The 18,846-nt window shown below is 65.6% G+C and overlaps 2 protein-coding genes across 8 annotated transcripts in view; one reads left to right on the top strand and one right to left on the bottom strand.

Annotated features, from left to right (window-relative positions):
* Positions 1-385: 385 nt before the first annotated feature.
* F12 (coagulation factor XII) lies at positions 386-8,256 on the bottom strand. Of its 2 annotated transcripts, XM_075916000.1 has the most exons (14): positions 8,125-8,252; positions 7,466-7,502; positions 7,186-7,285; positions 6,469-6,539; positions 5,883-5,990; positions 5,126-5,266; positions 4,911-5,015; positions 4,581-4,755; positions 4,400-4,497; positions 4,095-4,338; positions 3,850-3,986; positions 2,812-2,955; positions 2,514-2,662; positions 386-571 (listed from the first exon to the last, which is right to left on the bottom strand). In XM_075916000.1, exons 1-14 carry the CDS (start codon positions 8,176-8,178, stop codon positions 401-403), a joined length of 1,734 nt encoding a protein of 577 aa, XP_075772115.1. In that variant the 5' UTR covers positions 8,179-8,252; the 3' UTR covers positions 386-400. The 2 variants fall into 2 exon arrangements, with proteins under 2 accessions (XP_075772115.1, XP_075772116.1); XM_075916001.1 differs by lacking the exon at positions 5,126-5,266 and having other exon boundaries at positions 8,125-8,256.
* A 9,386-nt stretch (positions 8,257-17,642) lies between these two features.
* GRK6 (G protein-coupled receptor kinase 6) overlaps positions 17,643-18,846 on the top strand; it is a 38,129-nt gene continuing 36,925 nt past the window's right edge. For all 6 annotated transcript variants that reach the window (XM_075916005.1, XM_075916009.1, XM_075916004.1 and 3 more), the window contains exon 1: positions 17,643-17,768. In XM_075916005.1, coding sequence (XP_075772120.1) covers positions 17,717-17,768 — 52 coding nt within the window. In that variant the 5' untranslated portion in view covers positions 17,643-17,716. The remainder of the gene's footprint in view (positions 17,769-18,846) is intronic.

Raw genomic sequence — 18,846 nt, 5'->3', positions numbered from 1 at the left:
GCAGCGAGGCCCCCACTGCACGGGGGGGGTCAGAGCCGCCAGGCGCAGCGAGGCCCCCACTGCACGGGGGGGTCAGAGCCGCCAGGCGCAGCGAGGCCCCCACTGCACGGGGGGGTCAGAGCCGCCAGGCGCAGTGAGGCCCTCACTGCCGGCGGGGGGGGGACACGGACGGACGACAGAGCCACCCAAGAGTACAGGGCCTAGTTCCAGGGAGGGGGTGGAGCTCAGCCCTGGCCGAAGCTTGGGGGAGGTTTGCACCCACATGCCCTCCTCCTCCTCCTGCCCCACTGTGGGGGCCCTTTCAGGGCAGGGGTGGCTCCGTCCCTCCCTGAGTCCCAGCCACCGCAGGGCGCAGGCCCCGAGCCGGGAGACGCAGAGACCCAGCCAGGGGTGGGCAGGTTTATTGCGCGGGCGCCTGGCCGAGGTGGGCCTGGATCCAGGGCAGGTAGCGGGCCACGTTGGTGTAGACGCCAGGCTTGCTCTGCTCTCCACAGCCCACGCCCCAGCTGATGATCCCACGCAGCGTGGCCCGGCCCTGCTCCTCGCACACCAAGGGCCCGCCAGAGTCTCCCTGCAGCACGAGGACAGCTCAGTGCCGGCCCTGCTCCTCCCTCGCAGCCGGGCTGGGCCGGGCCGGCACTGGGGGTGGCAGATGGGGGGGAGCTCCCAGTGTAGGGGGCCCTGCTGGGGGGGGTGGCAGATGGGGGGGAGCTCCCAGTGTAGGGGGCCCTGCTGGGGGGGTGGCAGATGGGGGGGAGCTCCCAGTGTAGGGGGCTCTGCTGGGGGGGTGGCAGATGGGGGGGAGCTCCCAGTGTAGGGGGCCCTGCTGGGGGGGTGGCAGATGGGGGGGAGCTCCCAGTGTAGGGGGCCCTGCTGGGGGGGTGGCAGATGGGGGGGAGCTCCCAGTGTAGGGGGCCCTGCTGGGGGGGTGGCAGATGGGGGGGAGCTCCCAGTGTAGGGGGCCCTGCTGGGGGGGTGGCAGATGGGGGGGAGCTCCCAGTGTAGGGGGCCCTGCTGGGGGGGGGTGGCAGATGGGGGGGAGCTCCCAGTGTAGGGGGGCCCTGTGGGGGGGGTGGCAGATGGGGGGGAGCTCCCAGTGTAGGGGGCCCTGTGGGGGGGGGTGGCAGATGGGGGGGAGCTCCCAGTGTAGGGGGCCCTGCTGGGGGGGGTGGCAGATGGGGGGGAGCTCCCAGTGTAGGGGGCCCTGCTGGGGGGGGTGGCAGATGGGGGGGAGCTCCCAGTGTAGGGGGCCCTGCTGGGGGGGGTGGCAGATGGGGGGGAGCTCCCAGTGTAGGGGGCCCTGCTGGGGGGGGTGGCAGATGGGGGGGAGCTCCCAGTGTAGGGGGCCCTGTGGGGGGGGTGGCAGATGGGGGGGAGCTCCCAGTGTAGGGGGCCCTGTGGGGGGGGGTGGCAGATGGGGGGGGAGCTCCCAGTGTAGGGGGCCCTGTGGGGGGGGTGGCACATGGGGGGGAGCTCCCAGTGTAGGGGGCCCTGTGGGGGGGGTGGCAGATGGGGGGGAGCTCCCAGTGTAGGGGGCCCTGCTGGGGGGGTGGCAGATGGGGGGGAGCTCCCAGTGTAGGGGGCCCTGTGGGGGGGGTGGCAGATGGGGGGGAGCTCCCAGTGTAGGGGGCCCTGTGGGGGGGGTGGCAGATGGGGGGGAGCTCCCAGTGTAGGGGGCCCTGTGGGGGGGGTGGCAGATGGGGGGGAGCTCCCAGTGTAGGGGGCCCTGCGGGGGGGGTGGCACATGGGGGGGAGCTCCCAGTGTAGGGGGCCCTGCTGGGGGGGGTGGCAGATGGGGGGGAGCTCCCAGTGTAGGGGGCCCTGCTGGGGGGGTGGCAGATGGGGGGGAGCTCCCAGTGTAGGGGGCCCTGCTGGGGGGGGTGGCAGATGGGGGGGAGCTCCCAGTGTAGGGGGCCCTGCTGGGGGGGGTGGCAGATGGGGGGGAGCTCCCAGTGTAGGGGGCCCTGCTGGGGGGGTGGCAGATGGGGGGGAGCTCCCAGTGTAGGGGGCCCTGCTGGGGGGGGTGGCAGATGGGGGGGAGCTCCCAGTGTAGGGGGCCCTGCTGGGGGGGGTGGCAGATGGGGGGGAGCTCCCAGTGTAGGGGGCCCTGCTGGGGGGGTGGCAGATGGGGGGGAGCTCCCAGTGTAGGGGGCCCTGCTGGGGGGGTGGCAGATGGGGGGGAGCTCCCAGTGTAGGGGGCCCTGTGGGGGGGGTGGCAGATGGGGGGGAGCTCCCAGTGTAGGGGGCCCTGTGGGGGGGGTGGCAGATGGGGGGGAGCTCCCAGTGTAGGGGGCCCTGTGGGGGGGGTGGCAGATGGGGGGGAGCTCCCAGTGTAGGGGGCCCTGTGGGGGGGGTGGCAGATGGGGGGGAGCTCCCAGTGTAGGGGCCCTGTGGGGGGGGTGGCACATGGGGGGGAGCTCCCAGTGTAGGGGGCTGTGGGTGGACGCAGTGGGAAATCAGCCGTGGCCTGTCTCCCGTGGGTGGGTTCCCCAGAGATGAGCCCGGTGTTTCACCTGGCAGGCGTCGGTCCCCCCCTCCAGGTAGCCGGCACACAGCATGTCCGCGGTGACCCGGGCCCCATGCAGCCCGGGGGAGCAGCACAGCTCATGGGGGACAATGGGGAGCACAGCTTCCTGCAGCTCCCCGGACAGCGCCTCTGCCCCTGCGGGGAAGAGAGGCAGGTGGGCAGCCCCGACCGGCCCCCGGACCCTGGTGCTCCGGAGCCGCAGCAAGGGGCGCGGGCTGGAGTCCACCGGCACCGCGGGGAGCAGCTGGGCTGAGTGGGCGGGGCCTGGCAAAGCCCCCACTCACCTTCGTACAGGTGGCCCCAGCCGGCGATCTCGCAGGGCCTGCTGGCGTTGAGCGGCTCCCGGGGGCTGGGCAGGCAGGCGGGCAGGATGGAGCGGGAGAGCTCGGCACAGCGGCCGGGGGCCTGCTCCCTCAAGCGCACCAAGGCTAGGGAAGCAGCAGGGAGTGAGGCCAGGGGAGGGGCCGTGGTGTTCACCACTGTCTGCCGTGGGGTGGGGTGGGCGTTGCGGGGGATGGGTGGTCACTGATGGGGGGCATGGGCGCAGCAGGGAATGGGCGCTCACCGATGTCGTGGCACGGGGGGATGGGCTCTCACCAATGTTGGGGGGGATGGGTGCAGCGGGGGATGGGCGCTCACCGATGTTGGGGGGATGGGTGCAGTGGGGGATGGGCGCTCACCGATGTTGGGGGGGATGGGTGCAGCGGGGGATGGGCGCTCACCGATGTTGGGGGGATGGGTGCAGCGGGGGATGGGCGCTCACCGATGTTGGGGGGATGGGTGCAGCGGGGGATGGGCGCTCACCGATGTTGGGGGTGGATGGGTGCAGCGGGGGATGGGCGCTCACCAATGTTGGGGGGGATGGGTGCAGTGGGGGATGGGCGCTCACCGATGTTGGGGGGATGGGTGCAGCGGGGAATGGGCGCTCACCGATGTTGGGGGTGGATGGGTGCAGCGGGGAATGGGCGCTCACCGATGTTGGGGGTGGATGGGTGCAGCCGGGGGATGGGCGCTCACCGATGTTGGGGGGGGATGGGTGCAGCGGGGGATGGGCGCTCACTGATGTTGGGGGGATGGGTGCAGCGGGGGGATGGGCGCTCACCGATGTTGGGGGTGGATGGGTGCAGCGGGGGATGGGTGCAGCGGGGGATGGGCGCTCACCGATGTTGGGGGGATGGGTGCAGCGGGGGATGGGCGCTCACCGATGGGGGGATGGGTGCAGCGGGGGATGGGCGCTCACCGATGTTGGGGGGATGGGTGCAGTGGGGGATGGGCGCTCACCGATGTTGGGGGGATGGGTGCAGCGGGGGATGGGCGCTCACCGATGTCGTGCCTCTGGGTGACCTGAGAGTAGTTCTCGTGCAGCACGTAGCTCTGAGCGCCCAGCTCCGCAGAGCCCTGGGTGCTGCTGTTGTAGTGGATCCGCCCCAGCCCCACGGAGATGTGGGAGACATTCGGCCTGCAGGGCATGACCAGTCAGCAGCCAGGAAGGGCCACCCGGCGCGGCTCCCCTCCCCCCCCGGCGCGGCGCGGCTCCCCTCCCCCCCGGCGCGGCGCGGGGCCTTGCCTGTGCTGCAGACAGTGCGCCGCCGTCAGCACCCAGCAGGAGGCGATGAGGGTTCCCCCGCAGAAGCGCTGCCCCAGGTGGAGGGCTGCCAGGTAGGGGTGGGAGGCGGCCAGGGCCACCAGGCCTCCCACAATGCGGCTCCGCGCCGACACGCTCTTCTTGTACTGCTGCCCGCAGGCCTGGGCAGGGCTGGCGCTGCTGCTCGTGGGCACGGCCCCCGCCTGGCCGCCTGCTTCCACAGCCCCTGCGGGGAACAGCCAGTCACTCCAGGCTCCCCCCCCCCCCCCCGAGATCTGCAGACCTACCTGCATGAGGCTCGCAGGGCGGGACGCTGCAGAACTCCCACAGGAGCTGCCCCTCCCTCAGCATGTAGCACCAGGGACGGGTGTCGTTATCGGGGTTCCTGCGGGGAGACCCCCATCAGCGGGCTCCAGCAGGGCAGCCCAGCACTTAGCACCCTGCCTGCCGGCTGCCCGCCCCACTCACCTGCAGAAGGCGTGGCTGCCCAGGCCCCAGCGGCGGGCGTGTGGCATGGAGCGGGTGGAGAACTCGTGGGCCAGCAGGTCGGAGTCCCAGGGCAGGCACTGGGCCCCTGAGAGGGTGGTGTTGGCCATGCCCCGGTACAGGAGCCCGCGCCCGCTGTAGCAGGCCTGCCCCTGGACTGGGGAGGAAAGAGCCCATCAGCGGATGCCTCTCCACGCGGCCCTGCCCTGCCCCCAGGCTCTGGGAGGCCGGCTGCCCGGAGTGCTGCTTCTGGCTCCGCGGCCCCGGCCCGGCCGTGCTGTGCGCCCTGGGGCAGGCTCTGGCTGCCAGTACCTGTGTCGCAGAACGGCCCGAGGTAGCCGCTCGGGCAGCTGCAGACCTGCTCCCGCTTCACTGCCACACAGAGCCCACCGTTGGCACAGGGGTTGGTGGCACACGCTGCGGAGCAGAGACCGAGGTCAGGGCTGCCTCCAGGGGCTGGCACTGCCCAGCCTACAGCGTCCTGCCCCACACCCTGGGCGAGCCTCCCATGTGGGGACAGCTCTCACCGGTGCCGTGGGCTGGCCGGCAGACCGCCTTCCCGCCTGCACAGTGGCACTCCTCCACTCCGGGGGGGCGAGACCGCAGCCACCTCGCTCCGGGGGGGAAATACGCCAGCAGCTGCTCTTCCAAACAGCTCTCTGCAAAAGCTGGGGGGCCAGTGGGTGGATGAGCCTGGGCCCCGCCCAGTCCCCCCTTGCCACCTGCTTTGGCCAGTCCAGCTCCTGCCCCCGGTTCCCAGGGCTGCTTCTGGACCAGCCCGGTGAGGCAGGGCTGGCATGAGGCAGCTGGGCCCGGTAGGGGGCTGTGCATGGGTCTCACGTGTGGGGGGCTCTGTCCTTCAGCCAGGTCCTGCTGCGAGCGTGGCCTTGTGACGGTGCAGCGGGGAGCCCCCGGCCGCAGCCAGCTGGGACTGTCGGGCAGCACGTAGAGCAGGTTTACTGGGTCTCCGGGACGCGGGCGATGGCAGCAGGATGCCCTGGGGGTGGACAGCCCGATCCCTCCTGGGGGAGGGGTTCAAGGGCCCCTGACCCCCCCCCAGCTCATCCTCCTCCCCAGCCGGTCACTCACCCCCCAGGCAGCCCCACCCCTTCCCGGGCCAGGCCAGTGCCTACGAGGCTTGGCTCAGGGGCCCGTCCCCCGCTGGGCCCCACTCACCCACAGAGCAGCCCCCCCACCGCGTCACGGGCCTGGGCTGGCAGGCCAGGGGCTGTGGCGGCAGCTGGCCCGGGCCCCCACCCCCTGCAGTGGGCCGGGCCCACTCACCTTTCTGGCAGTGCCGGCCGTGGAAGGGGGCAGGGCACACGCAGCGGTAGCCGCCCCCGGTGCCCGTGCAGGCCCCTCCGTTCTCACAGGGGTTCGGCTTGCAGGGATCTGCAGACAGAGAAGGCCCAGCAGGCCAGGGGCACTAGCTGGGCTGGGCGGAGCCGGGGGAACCCATGGTGGATCCAGGGCTGGCTTGGTGGGGACCACGCAGGGCACCAAAGCCCCGGCTGCCCCTCGCTGGCAGAGGGGCGCCGGGGGGGAGCTTTCTCCAGGGGGCGCCCAGGGGCTGAGTGGTGGTGCACGGAGCAGTACCAAGCGCCCCGGCTGCCCAGCGCACCCTGCCCCGCCCCAGCCCCCCTCGCAGCCTGCAGGGCGCATGCCGGGGCAGCACTCGGGCATGGGGGCAGCCCCACATGGGCACAGAGGTTCTAGGCACAAGGGAGGAGGCGCCCAGGGGCATGAGCCAGGGTGCACAATACTGGGTAGCCCAGGGTGCCAGCGGGTGCAGCACCCCAGGGGGCTGGCACAGGGAAACCATATCCCTTGCCCCGCAGCGGGTTGTCTGGGCTCCCATTGGACACCGCACCTGTCACTCTCTTGTCCTCCCCACAGAGAGTCCACTTGTGGTCCCAGTCGTAGTTCGGGGTCGTGGCGCACCTGCCAGGAGGCAACAGTGAGGCAGGGCCCAGGGCCCAGGGCAAGCCCGGCCGGCGTGAGGGGCCGTACTGGTCCCAGCTCCCCAGCGCGCTCTGCTCCCCCTGCTCTCTACCTGTGCGAGTCGGGGGCACAGAGGGGGGGCTGTCTGCTCTGTGACCGGGACCCCCCCGGCTGCGCTGAGGTGCGATTCCCACGTGTGTATGGCCCAGACACCCAGGCCCGGCCTGAGCAGGTAACAAGGCTCTTCCCGGGGGGAGACAAAGGGAGGGGGGCGGAGGGGGGCACCTGGCTGGGGGCAGGGCTGGGAGTGAGGCCGTTTGGGACTAGGAAAAACATGAAGGGAACAGCCTAAGCTGAGGGCCTGGGGGCGATGGACCCCCCACCCCAGGGGGCTGAGGCTGCCTGGCCCTGACTCCTGTAGCCACGTCCCGTCTGTGCTGGGCGGGGTCCTGGAGGAGCAATAAACCCCCCTGTTCTACCGGCTGGTGGGGTCTGTTCTGGCTGCTCCAGGGGGGCAGGACCAGGGGACCCCGACTCGCCGTCACAGCCATCCTGCCCTGCCCCCGCAGCCTGCCCGAGAGCGCTGCCGGCTGCCCCCTCCTGGGGCCGGGGCGTGTGGGGCTGAGGAGGGGCAGACGGCTCTCACCAGGGCCGGGGGCCGTGCGGGCCGCCCCACAGGCAGGAATGGTGCATCTTGCGCTGGTAGCGGAAGGGGAAGTGACAGGGCTCTCCATCGGCTGCTGTCCCTGCAAGGCAAGTGCAGAGCGGGGGAGCTGCCCAGGGGGTGGGACGTTTCCCTCCTGCCCCCATCACACCCAGCAGAGGCCAGTTCCCTGCTGCCTCTCCTGCCCTGTGCGGCGTGGGCCAGCGACGCCTCGGCCAGGCAGGCACGCGCCCGGCACCCCCCGCCCCCGCCGGACACTCACCCTCGCCCTTTGTCCTCGGCGGCTTGGCGGGCCGATCCTGCGGGACAGACCCCAGTGAGCATGGGCAACGCGCCAGGCCAGGCCCTGCCTCCTGCCCAGGGCTCCCTGCTCTCTGGGGCCACGCAGCCCTTCCCTGGGGGCCAAGCCAGGCCCCTGCTGTGATAGGAGCCCCCAGGGGCTGCCCCAATCCCTCTGGGCTGAGCCCCCCAGCACAGCGTGCGGGGGAGGGGTCCAGTGGGGCCCAGCAGGGAGAGCTGAGTGGGCCGCAGGCTCTGGGGCGTATCCACACTGGACGGGCAGGCCCAGGAGAGCAGCCTCCTAGCACCAGGGCGGGAGGCTGAGGGGGACGCGCCTGGGCTCGGTGGGCTTAGGAACGGGTCCCTTCGGGGTCACACTTGGGGGGGAGGGGAGGTCCCACTCAGTGGGGCAGGGGCGGGTCCCGTGGGCTCTGTGCTTCACACTGAGTGTGTGAGCCCATAGACCCTCCCCTGCCCCACTCAGAGCAGGCTGGGAGCCAGGGCAAGCCAGTGCCCACTGGGATACTCCGGGGCTGAAGGGTGCACGGAGCAGGAAGGGGCTGGGGCAGAGGGAGGGGACGGGCTCCGGAGCTGGAGGAAGTTGAGGCAGAAAGCTGCTCTGATTCTTGGGGGGAGGCTTACCGGGGGGGCTGCCCCAGGGCTGAGCAGCAGAGCCAGCAGCAGCAGCCGGGCCATCCTGGTGCTGTGAGGAGTGGGGCTGTGCCTGCTCCCAGGCAGAGCAAACAGTCCCCGATCGATCCGGCCCCAAGCAAAGGTCCTCCAGGGCTGGGGGTAGGGGCAGGGTGTACACACGTGTGGGACACAGGGCCAACTGCCGGTTTTACCTGGGCCCAGCACCCGCCTTGCCGTGGCCCCGTGCCCAGGACAGGCCGGTCCGTGGCTGTCTGGGGCTTCTGGCTGGGCCACTCCGCTCGAGTGGCCGCTCCTGGCTGCGCCCGCTATCGTGCGTGGGCGCCCCCCCGGGCAAGCAGCTGGAATGAGAGACGGCGCCAACGCTCAGCCCTTCACGTGCACACGTGGCTGCTAGAAACTGCCCCCGGCCAGCCAGTCCCTTGGCACACACAGAACAGCGCTCGCAGCCACTCTGCGTGGCCACAGCTACTCGGGGGCTGCCCCTGACAGCACAGACCTGAACCCCGACCCTCTTGTCCCCTGTGCACCACACCACTCCCTTCCTCCTTTGCTGCCTCAGTTTCCCCACCAGTCAAAAGAGAGTGCTGGGCCTGGAGGATGAGCTGAGAAAGGGCCAGGGACAGGAGCACAGTCTGTACTGCATGGCTACTGAGGGCAGGCTGGGGCCCCTCCTGGCCCACTGCCCAGCAACCAGACAAGGACTCTGCCCACTGGTTTAGTGAGGAGGGGAGTGACGCTGCCCCCTCCCCAGGGCTCCTTGTGCTGGAGACCAGCTCGCTCTTTGGGGCAGTGGGGGGGGGGCACTGCCAGGCACAGTGCAGACTCCAGGCCTATCCCACGGCCTGGGCAGGGCTGCTGTGTGCAGTGATGGGTGGGTGCCACCTGCCCAACCTCCCTCCCTGTGGCTGTGCGGGCCAGGGTCCCCCTCGTACGCTAGCAGGGCCCCGTCCCGTAGGCCTGGGTGCGGGCGCGCTTGCAAAGGGGCCGTTTCTGCCTTACGGCGACTGGCACGGCAAAAGTTCAGCCTGAGGCCCTGGGCTAAGGCCTTCCGTGTCCGTAGCCCGAGCCCGCCCAAGCCTGCGAGCCAGTCTCTTGTGGGTGGGGTCGGGACCGTGGGCCCTCGACTCCCAGCCCAGGACCCTAACGGGGAGGGGCCTTGGTCTTACCCGAATGGCGCGTGGCAGATCGGCACTCACCACCCCTCTCGGGGGTTTGGCTGCGTTACTGCCCCGTCCTGGGCTGCTTCCTAGGACGCTTAAATGCTTCTGCGGCGCTGCCGCCCGCCGGCCCTGTCGCGGTGCTGGCGGCCCGTTCTCGGGGGCAAGGTGGGGGGGTCGACACCTCTGGTGGGGCCCCGGGCGATCGCATAGTCCCACCGCCGGCCTCAGCTCTTCCGGCCTTGGCGGGGCTGCCAGAGCATGTGCTACAGCACGGGGGGGCGCATCCGCTGATGCGGGGCCGCCAAGAGTGGATGGGCACGCCCCATCACAGTGGGGTCAGGGAAGTGTGGAGACAGCACCCCAGAGGGGGGGACACTCCCCGAGTCCTGGGCCCAGCCTCCGCAGGGGATTATAGCGAAAGAGGGAAGATCTGAGCCCTCACACAAAATGCAGGTTATCCAGGGACGCAAGGGCATGGGGAGAAGAAATTCTTGACTTGCCTCTACCCCGGGGCTAGGAGTGTGGGCAGCTAATCCGAGGTGCTGGAGTGAGTCGGTCTTGCTGAGCCTGGCGGGCCAGGTCACACCGCTGGGCTGGTAAGAAGGGGGAAGAGGGGCAGTAGCACAGCATGGGGCAGGGCCCGCAAGAGCCCACATCACACTAGGAAGGGGACCCGGCGCGCCTGACTGCGCAGGGAAAAGCTGCCCGACCACCCAGGACGTGAGGTGGGGGATGGGTGCTGGAGGGCTCCTGCTGCCAGGACTGAAATGTCCTTGCAAAAGCCACGGTCCCGCATTGGCTAAACGCCAGTCGGGGTTAGTGGGGAAGTGACGACAGCTACAAAACGCAACCAGCGAACACTAGGCCTGACGGGACCTCGAGCCGCCACCGAGTCCAGTCCCTGCCTGGCCCTCACGGCAGGGCCAAGCACCATCTAGACCGTCCTGCACAGGTGTCTGTCTAAGCTGCTCTTGACTATCTCCAGGGACGGGGATTCCACAACCCCCCTCGGCAACTAATTCCAGCGTTTAACCACCTGACAGGCAGGAAGCTTTTCCTCATGTCCCACCTAAGCCTCCCTTGCCGCAGGTTAAGCCCCTTGCTTCTTGTCCTGTCCTCAGAGGCCAAGGAGAACAATTTCTCCCTCCTCCTTGTGACACCCTTTCAGATACCTGAAAACCGCTCTCATGTCCCCTCTCAGGCCTCTCCTTTCCAAACTAAACAAGCCCAGTTCTTTCAGCCTCCCCTCATAGGCCATGTTCTCTGGACCTTTCATCCTTTTTGTTGCTCTTCTCTGGACCCTCTCCAGTTTTTCCACACCTTTCTTGAAATGGGGGGCCTAGAAATGAACATAATACTCCAATTGAGGCCTGATCAGCGCAGAGCAGAGCGGGAGAATGACTCCTCATGTCTTGCTCACAACACTCCTGTTCATGCAGCCCACAATCATGTTTGGGTTTTTTTTGCAACAGTGTCACACTGTTGACTCCTATTTAACTTGTGGGTCCTCTATAACCCCTCGATCCCTTTCTGCCGTACTCCTTCCTAGACAGTCACTTCCCATTCTGAAAGAAAAAATAGGACTATGCAGCACTTTACAAGATATACCATCCTGTTAGTCTGGTCTTGCTGAAACAAAAGACAGGACTATGCAGCACGTTAAAGACTAACACGGCTACATCTCTATCACTATTCTGCTTCCCATTCTGTGGGGCTGTGTCTACATTGGCACCCTTTTCCAGAAAAGGGATGCTAATGAAACACTTCAGAATTGCAAATGCTGCGGGGGATTTAAATATCCCCCGCAGCATTTGCATGAACACGGCTGCCGCTTTTTTCTGGCTCGGGGTTTTGCCGGAGAAAAGCGCCAGTCTAGAGGGGATCTTGCGGAAAATAAGCCCTTTTCTGGAAGATCCCTTATTCCTACTTGAAAGTAGGAATCCCAGGCAAAATAATGAGGAAGTTGATCTAGGACTGGAGGAGTAAAGAACTGAAGGAGGGTGACATAATTAACCCCTATCAAATGGGGTATGGAAATTAGATGCCATCAAACTAACTTGCTATCTTTTTGAGATGAGACTGCACATTTGTTTAATAAAGGAAAGAGTCACTGTAATAGACTTGGACTTTTGCAAGACTTGGCACTACAGAACATGTCGGTTTAAGAAATGGAAAGAGATGGCATTAACATGGCTGCCAAGTCTCAAAATGTAATTGTGAATGTGTACGTAGGTTTCCAGTGAGCCTTTGACAAGGTCCCTCACCAAACACTCTTAAGCCTACTAAGCTGTCATGGGATAAGCGCGACATGAATTGAGAACTGGTTTAAAGATAGGAAACAAAGGGTAGGAATAAATGGTCATTTCTCAGAATGGAGAGAGGTAACTAGTGGGGTCCCCCAGGGCTCTGTACTGGAACCAATCCTATTCAACATATTCGTCATGATCTGCAGAAAAGCTACGTCTATACTGCACCCTTCTTTTGCAAAAGCTTATGCAAATGAAGCACGGAGTAGAATATTGCCGTGCTTCATTTGCATCATTAATTAGGGGCCGTTTTTGCAAAAGAGGCTTTTGTGCAAAAAGGAGCCGTGTGGACAAAAACCCTCTCTTGCGCAAGAGCCGTTCTTCCTCATTTTTGCAGCATAGAAGGGTGCCTGAGGTGGCAAAATTTGCAGATGATACTAAACTAGACCATGTGGTAAGCTGGTTGCAATCACACGATAGGCATTTTAATTTGGCTACATGTAAAGAGAGCAAAGAACGTGAGCCATGATTACCAGTGTGGGGGGGAAGAAACCTCTAGTCTGGGGAGCAGTGACTCTGAAAAGGATTTTTGGGGCATGGAGGACAATCAACTGACTGTGCGCACCCAGTGTGATGCTGGGGCCAAAGGGGCTAAGGTGAGCCTGGCATGCACCAAAAGGGCTATCTTGAGTACAAGGAGAGAGGATGTTTTCCCTCTGTGTTTGTCACTGGTGTCACCATTGCTGGCCTGTGCCCTGTTCTTGGGCTACAGGTCAAGAAGGATGTTGCTAAATTGGAGAGAGTTAGCGAAGAGCTGCAAGAACGGTCAAAGGAGGACGAAGGAGGCCTTGTAGCGATAGACGCAGGAAGGTCAATCTATAGCTGAACCCCGTTTTGCTGATCTAAGCCGGACTGGGGCCAGATTGGGTCACCAACATGTGGGTAATTGGTAGAATGGGAAAATGTGAGCGGCAGTGCCATCTAGAGGCCACAGGAGAGGTCTGCTTCTGGTCCCTGTGCGCTGCTGGTTCAGTTACTGGAGGGAGCTGGGTGAGGGAGGGGCAGAGGAACGGCTCTAATGCATGTAACCGAGCAAAGAGATGGGAAGGGCCTTGGTCAGTCACTGTGCGGGGAGCAAGTAGCCCAGGGCAGGCCCTACACTCTGGCAGACAGAATTGACGCTAGATACAAACAGCTTGGCTGCGTCTAGACTGGCAAGTTTTTCCGCAAAAGCAGCTGCTTTGGCAGAAAAACTTGCCAGCTGTCTACACTGGCCGCTTGAATTTCCGCAAGAACACTGACTTCCTACTGTCTGAAATCAGTGCTTCTTGCGGAAATGCTATGCTGCTCCCGTTCAGGCAAAAGCCCTCGTGTGCAAATGCTTTTGTGCAAGAGGGCCAGTGTAGACAACGCGGTATTGTTTTGCGCAAAAAAGCCCTGATGGCGAAAATGGCGATCAGGCTTTCTTGCGCAAAACCGCGTCTAGATTGGCACGGACGCTTTTCCGCAAAAAGTGCTTTTGTGTTAAAGCGTCCGTGCCAATCTGGACGCTCTTTTCCGCAAATGCTTTTAACGGAGAACTTTTCCATTAAAAGCATTTGTGGAAAATCATGCCAGTCTAGATGTAGCCCTGGAGAGTGGCTGCACATTGTAACAGAGGGAGGAATGGCTGAACATTGTAACAGCACATTGCAACAGAGAGCAGAGACTGTACATTGTAACAGAGAGAGGATGGCTTTACATTGTAACGGAGAGAGGAGTGGCTGCACATTGTAACGGAGAGAGGAGTGGCTGTACATTGTAACAGAGAGAGGATGGCTTTACATTGTAACGGAGAGAGGAGTGGCTGTACATTGTAACAGAGAGAGGATGGCTTTACATTGTAACGGAGAGAGGAGTGGCTGTACATTGTAACGGAGAGAGGAGTGGCTGTACATTGTAACAGAGAGAGGATGGCTTTACATTGTAACGGAGAGAGGAGTGGCTGCACATTGTAACGGAGAGAGGAGTGGCTGTACATTGTAGCAAAGACAAGAGTGGCTGCACGGTGTAACAGAGAGAGAAATGGCTGCACATTGTAACGGAGAGGGGAGTGGCTGCACGGTGTAACAGAGAGGGGAGTGGCTGCACGGTGTAACGGAGAGGGGAGTGGCTGTACACTGTAGCAAAGAGGGGAGTGGCTGCACGGTGTAACAGAGAGGGGAGTGGCTGTACATTGTAACAGTACGAAGGGTGGCTGCACGGTGTAACGGAGAGGGGAGTGGCTGCAACGGCGGATATAGGGCAGGGCGAGCGGGGCGGCTGACCCGGGCCCCGCGCTTCAATAGGCCCCGCACCAGCCCTGCTCACCCTGCCGTGTATCTGCTGCTGCTGCCCTCACTCCCCGGAGCTGCCTCTGCCGCTGCCTTTCTCTGCGAGTCCAGGAGCGACTCCATCAGCCAGTGGCGCGCGCAGCAGCGGCTCGTTGCCAGCGAGGCGAAGGGCGCCGCCTGGCCATGGCGCCCAGGTAACCCGCTGCTCCACCCTCCTGCCCCGCACAGAGAGAGGCTGGGGGTGGCGCGGTTTCTCCCCCCGGGGGAGCCCAGACCCCTTTCCCACCGCGCCCGGGGGCAGAGCGGCCCCGCCCGCCCGGGAGACCCCTTCTCCTCCCGCCAGTCCCCACCTCCCACCACTCCTGGGCGCAGCGCAACCCAGCTCCACAGACAGCCCCCCCACCCCGCCCACACGTCCCTGGGAGCAGGAGGAGTTGGCAGCTGCCCCCGCTCAGCCAGGAGCTGGTGGAGAGGCAGAAATGGTCATTTTGGCCTGTCTGATGAGTCAGACACCCCTGCCCGCTGGTCCTCCCTATGGCCCATCTGTGCGCCATCCTCTACATAGGCGCACCCTTCCTGCCCTCCAACCCGAGTGCCCACACGCTGCCTGCCCCCCAAATCTCAGCATCCACACACTGCCTGTCCACCCCACATCCCAACACCTAATTCTGTTTGGCCCCCCAAGTCCCAGCAGCCGCATGCTGCCTACCCAAAGCTGCCTGCCCCCCAAAGCATCAACACCCACACGCCCCCTGTCCCCCTCCAAGTCTCAACACCCACACTCCACCAGGCTCCCCCCCCCCCCCAAGTCCCAGTGCTGCCTGGCAAATACCAGCCACGGGCAGCCAAAGATAATCTACTGTGAGCCAGGAGCGTTTTGTAGGTCTTTCGATTATAGCCATTGAAAACGACCTGTGTAAAGAAATGGACTTTACTGACATAATTGAAGAATGTGCTGCCAAGAGAGCTAGACAGCTAGACTACACTTAAATACAAATTAAAATGTTTAATTATTAATGCAGAATTGTGTTTAAGAATGAATTACAATATAATTAAAATAAAAATTATCCAACTAAATTAAGTTTCTATCAAATTTACCCAATTCACATGTAATATGAACAATAGCCTTCAGTTTGCACATTTGACTCCTTTTTTCTATTTTGTCTCCAAAGAGGGGCCCAAAATTGTGCTGCCCTGGGCCCCGCAAAACTCTCATCCGCCCCTGAGTGGCTGCACGGTGTATCGGAGAGAGGAGTGGCTGTACACTGTAGCAAAGAGGGGAGTGGCTGCACGGTGTAACACAGAGGGGCGTGGCTGCACGGTGTAACGGAGAGGGTAGTGACTGTACATTGTAACAGTACGAGGGGTGGCTGCACGGTGTAACACAGAGGGGCGTGGCTGCACAGTGTAACGGAGAGGGGAGTGGCTGCAGGGTGTAACACAGATGGGCGTGGCTGCGCGGTGTAACGGAGAGGGGAGTGGCTGTACATTGTAACAGTAGGAGGGGTGGCTGCACGGTGTAACGGAGAGGGGAGTGGCTGTACATTGTAACAGTAGGAGGGGTGGCTGCACGGTGTAACGGAGAGGGGAGTGACTGTACATTGTAACAGTACGAGGGGTGGCTGCACGGTGTCACGGAGAGGGGAGTGACTGTACATTGTAACAGTACGAGGGGTGGCTGCACGGTGTAACGGAGAGGGGAGTGGCTGTACATTGTAACAGTACGAGGGGTGGCTGCACGGTGTAACGGAGAGGGGAGTGGCTGTACATTGTAACAGTACGAGGGGTGGCTGCACGGTGTAAAGGAGAGGGGAGTGGCTGTACATTGTAACAGTACGAGGGGTGGCTGCACGGTGTAACGGAGAGGGGAGTGGCTGTACATTGTAACAGTACGAGGGGTGGCTGCACGGTGTAACGGAGAGGGGAGTGGCTGTACATTGTAACAGTACGAGGGGTGGCTGCACGGTGTCACGGAGAGGGGAGTGGCTGTACATTGTAACAGTACGAGGGGTGGCTGCACGGTGTCACGGAGAGGGGAGTGGCTGTACATTGTAACAGTACGAGGGGTGGCTGCACGGTGTAACGGAGAGGGGAGTGGCTGTACATTGTAACAGTACGAGGGGTGGCTGCACGGTGTAACGGAGAGGGGAGTGGCTGTACATTGTAACAGTACGAGGGGTGGCTGCACGGTGTCACGGAGAGGGGAGTGACTGTACATTGTAACAGTACGAGGGGTGGCTGCACGGTGTCACGGAGAGGGGAGTGGCTGTACATTGTAACAGTACGAGGGGTGGCTGCACGGTGTAAGACAGAGGGGCGTGGCCGCACGGTGTCACGGGGGGGGGGCGTGGCTGCACGGTGTCACGGGGGGGGCGTGGCTGCACGGTGTCACGGGGGGGCGTGGCTGCACGGTGTCACGGGGGGGGCGTGGCTGCACGGTGTCACGGGGGGGGGCGTGGCCGCACGGTGTCACGGGGGGGCGTGGCCGCACGGTGTCACGGGGGGGGCGTGGCTGCACGGTGTCACGGGGGCGTGGCTGCACGGTGTCACGGGGGGGGCGTGGCTGCACGGTGTCACGGGGGGCGTGGCCGCACGGTGTCACGGGGGGCGTGGCTGCACGGTGTCACGGGGGGGGCGTGGCTGCACGGTGTCACGGGGGGCGTGGCCGCACGGTGTCACGGGGGGGGCGTGGCCGCACGGTGTCACGGGGGGGGGCGTGGCCGCACGGTGTCACGGGGAGGGGCGTGGCCGCACGGTGTCACGGGGGGCGTGGCTGCACGGTGTCACGGGGGGCGTGGCTGCACGGTGTCACGGGGGGGCGTGGCTGCACGGTGTCACGAGGGGCGTGGCTGCACGGTGTCACGGGGGGGGCGTGGCCGCACGGTGTCACGGGGGGCGTGGCCGCACGGTGTCACGGGGGGGGCGTGGCCGCACGGTGTCACGGGGGGCGTGGCTGCACGGTGTCACGGGGGGGCGTGGCCGCACGGTGTCACGGGGGGGCGTGGCTGCACGGTGTCACGGGGGGGCGTGGCCGCACGGTGTCACGGGGAGGGGCGTGGCTGCACGGTGTCACGGGGGGCGTGGCTGCACGGTGTCACGGGGGGGCGTGGCTGCACGGTGTCACGAGGGGCGTGGCTGCACGGTGTCACGGGGGGGGCGTGGCTGCACGGTGTCACGGGGGCGTGGCCGTACGGTGTCACGGGGGGCGTGGCTGCACGGTGTCACGGGGGGGGCGTGGCCGCACGGTGTCACGGGGGGCGTGGCCGCACGGTGTCACGGGGAAGGGAGGGGCTGGGGCACGTGACAGCAGCCTTCCGCTCCCCGACAGGCGGGGTGGGGTCGCAGCCTCGCTCCGCCCACAGCCCCGCCCCTACGGAAGAAGGCCGTGGGGCCTGGGGCGCCCTCTCCTATCACCGCTGGCATCGCCGCAGAGTGGCAGCTGCTTCTCCAATCAGGTGCCTGCTCCGCCAAGTAGGCGGGGCCCGCTCCTTCTGGGCTCAGCGCATGACGGGTCAATCCGCTCGAGCGCCGAGATTCCGGGAGGTTGATTGGCATCTTCCTGGCCTATCAGATTGTACTGAATTTCTACGTCCCAGTTTAGCCAATCACCGCTCGCTAACGCGCAATTCTCGGTCTCCGCCCCTCCACCCCTCGCTCGCCTTTGCACCAATAGGCGTGGAGCAGCGCGGAGAGGGCGGGGCCCGTGCGCCGTGCGGCCCAATGAGAAGGCGGCGCGGGAGGAGAGTGCGGGCGGATTGGATAGCCAGGTAAACAGTGGGCGTGGCGAGAGGGCGGGGCGGGGGCGCGGAGCCGGAGGCCGCGCAAGCCCGGCCGGGCAGGAGGCGGCGCCGCCCCGGGCCCCATGGAGCTGGAGAACATCGTCGCCAACACCGTGCTGCTCAAGGCGCGCGAAGGTGGGGGCGGGGCCCTGGGGGGGCGGGGGATCCCGCGGGGGGGGCCGGGGCCCTGGGGGGGCGGGGGATCCCGCGGGGGGGGCCGGGGCCCTGGGGGGGGCGGGGGATCCCGCGGGGGGGGCCGGGGCCCTGGGGGGGCGGGGGATCCCGCGGGGGGGGCCGGAGCCCTGGGGGGGGCGGGGGATCCCGCGGGGCCCTGGGGGGGCGGGGGATCCCGCGGGGGGGGCCGAGACCCTGGGGGGGGGCGGGGGATCCCGCGGGGGGGGCCGGAGCCCTGGGGGGGGGCCGGGGCCCTGGGGGGGGCGGGGGATCCCGCGGGGGGGGGCCGGGCCCCTGGGGGGGGCGGGGATCCCGCGGGGGGGGCCGGGCCCCTGGGGGGGGGGCGGGGGATCCCGCGGGGGGGGCCGGGGCCCTGGGGGGGGCGCCCTGTTCGCATCCTGGCGGGGCACGGCGGTGCTGGGCACGTGGCTGTGGGGGCGCAGCGGGCTGGGGTCGCTGGGGCGGCGCTGGGAGGCCTGGGGGAGGCGGGCAGAGTGGCTGCCGGGGGGGGGGGGGGGAGCTCCTGTTGCACAAGAGAAATTCTGCCGGTGCGATGCCGAGCAGGAAGCTTAACCGCAGCGCGAGCTGCCATGGCTGGGGCGCAGTGAGGGGCCCGCAGGAGGCTGAGGAGAATTGGGGAAGTTCTCGGGGGGGGGGGCTTAGGGCTGTAAGGACTAGTCGACTAACCAGTAAGCAAATGCTTATGGGATAGTCAACATGCTATTCGCCGAGTCACTCCCCTCAGACGCGGCGGGGGGGAGGGTACTTCAGTGGCAGCATAGCTTGAGGCCTGGGGCTAGACCCCGGGCTCCACTCGTCGCTGCTGCTTGGAAATGCCGTGAGCAGCCTGGGGCTGGCTGTGGTGTCCCCAGCTGACCCCGGGTTCCCGGCAGTTCCCCTTTGAATCACACGGATGCATGGTTTAAGAGGACATCTGCGCAATTCAAAGGAGCTCCCTGGGAAACGTTGTGGAGAGCCCAAGATCAACTGGGGAGTCTCCAGCTAACACTGGGCTCCTAGCGGCATGCAGTGGGGCACC

Source organism: Pelodiscus sinensis, unplaced genomic scaffold (genome assembly GCF_049634645.1).
Source record: "Pelodiscus sinensis isolate JC-2024 unplaced genomic scaffold, ASM4963464v1 ctg167, whole genome shotgun sequence".
Taxonomy (NCBI): Eukaryota; Metazoa; Chordata; order Testudines; family Trionychidae; genus Pelodiscus; species Pelodiscus sinensis.
Note: the sequence above shows the minus strand (reverse complement) of the source record. Positions and strands in the feature narration are given on the sequence as shown.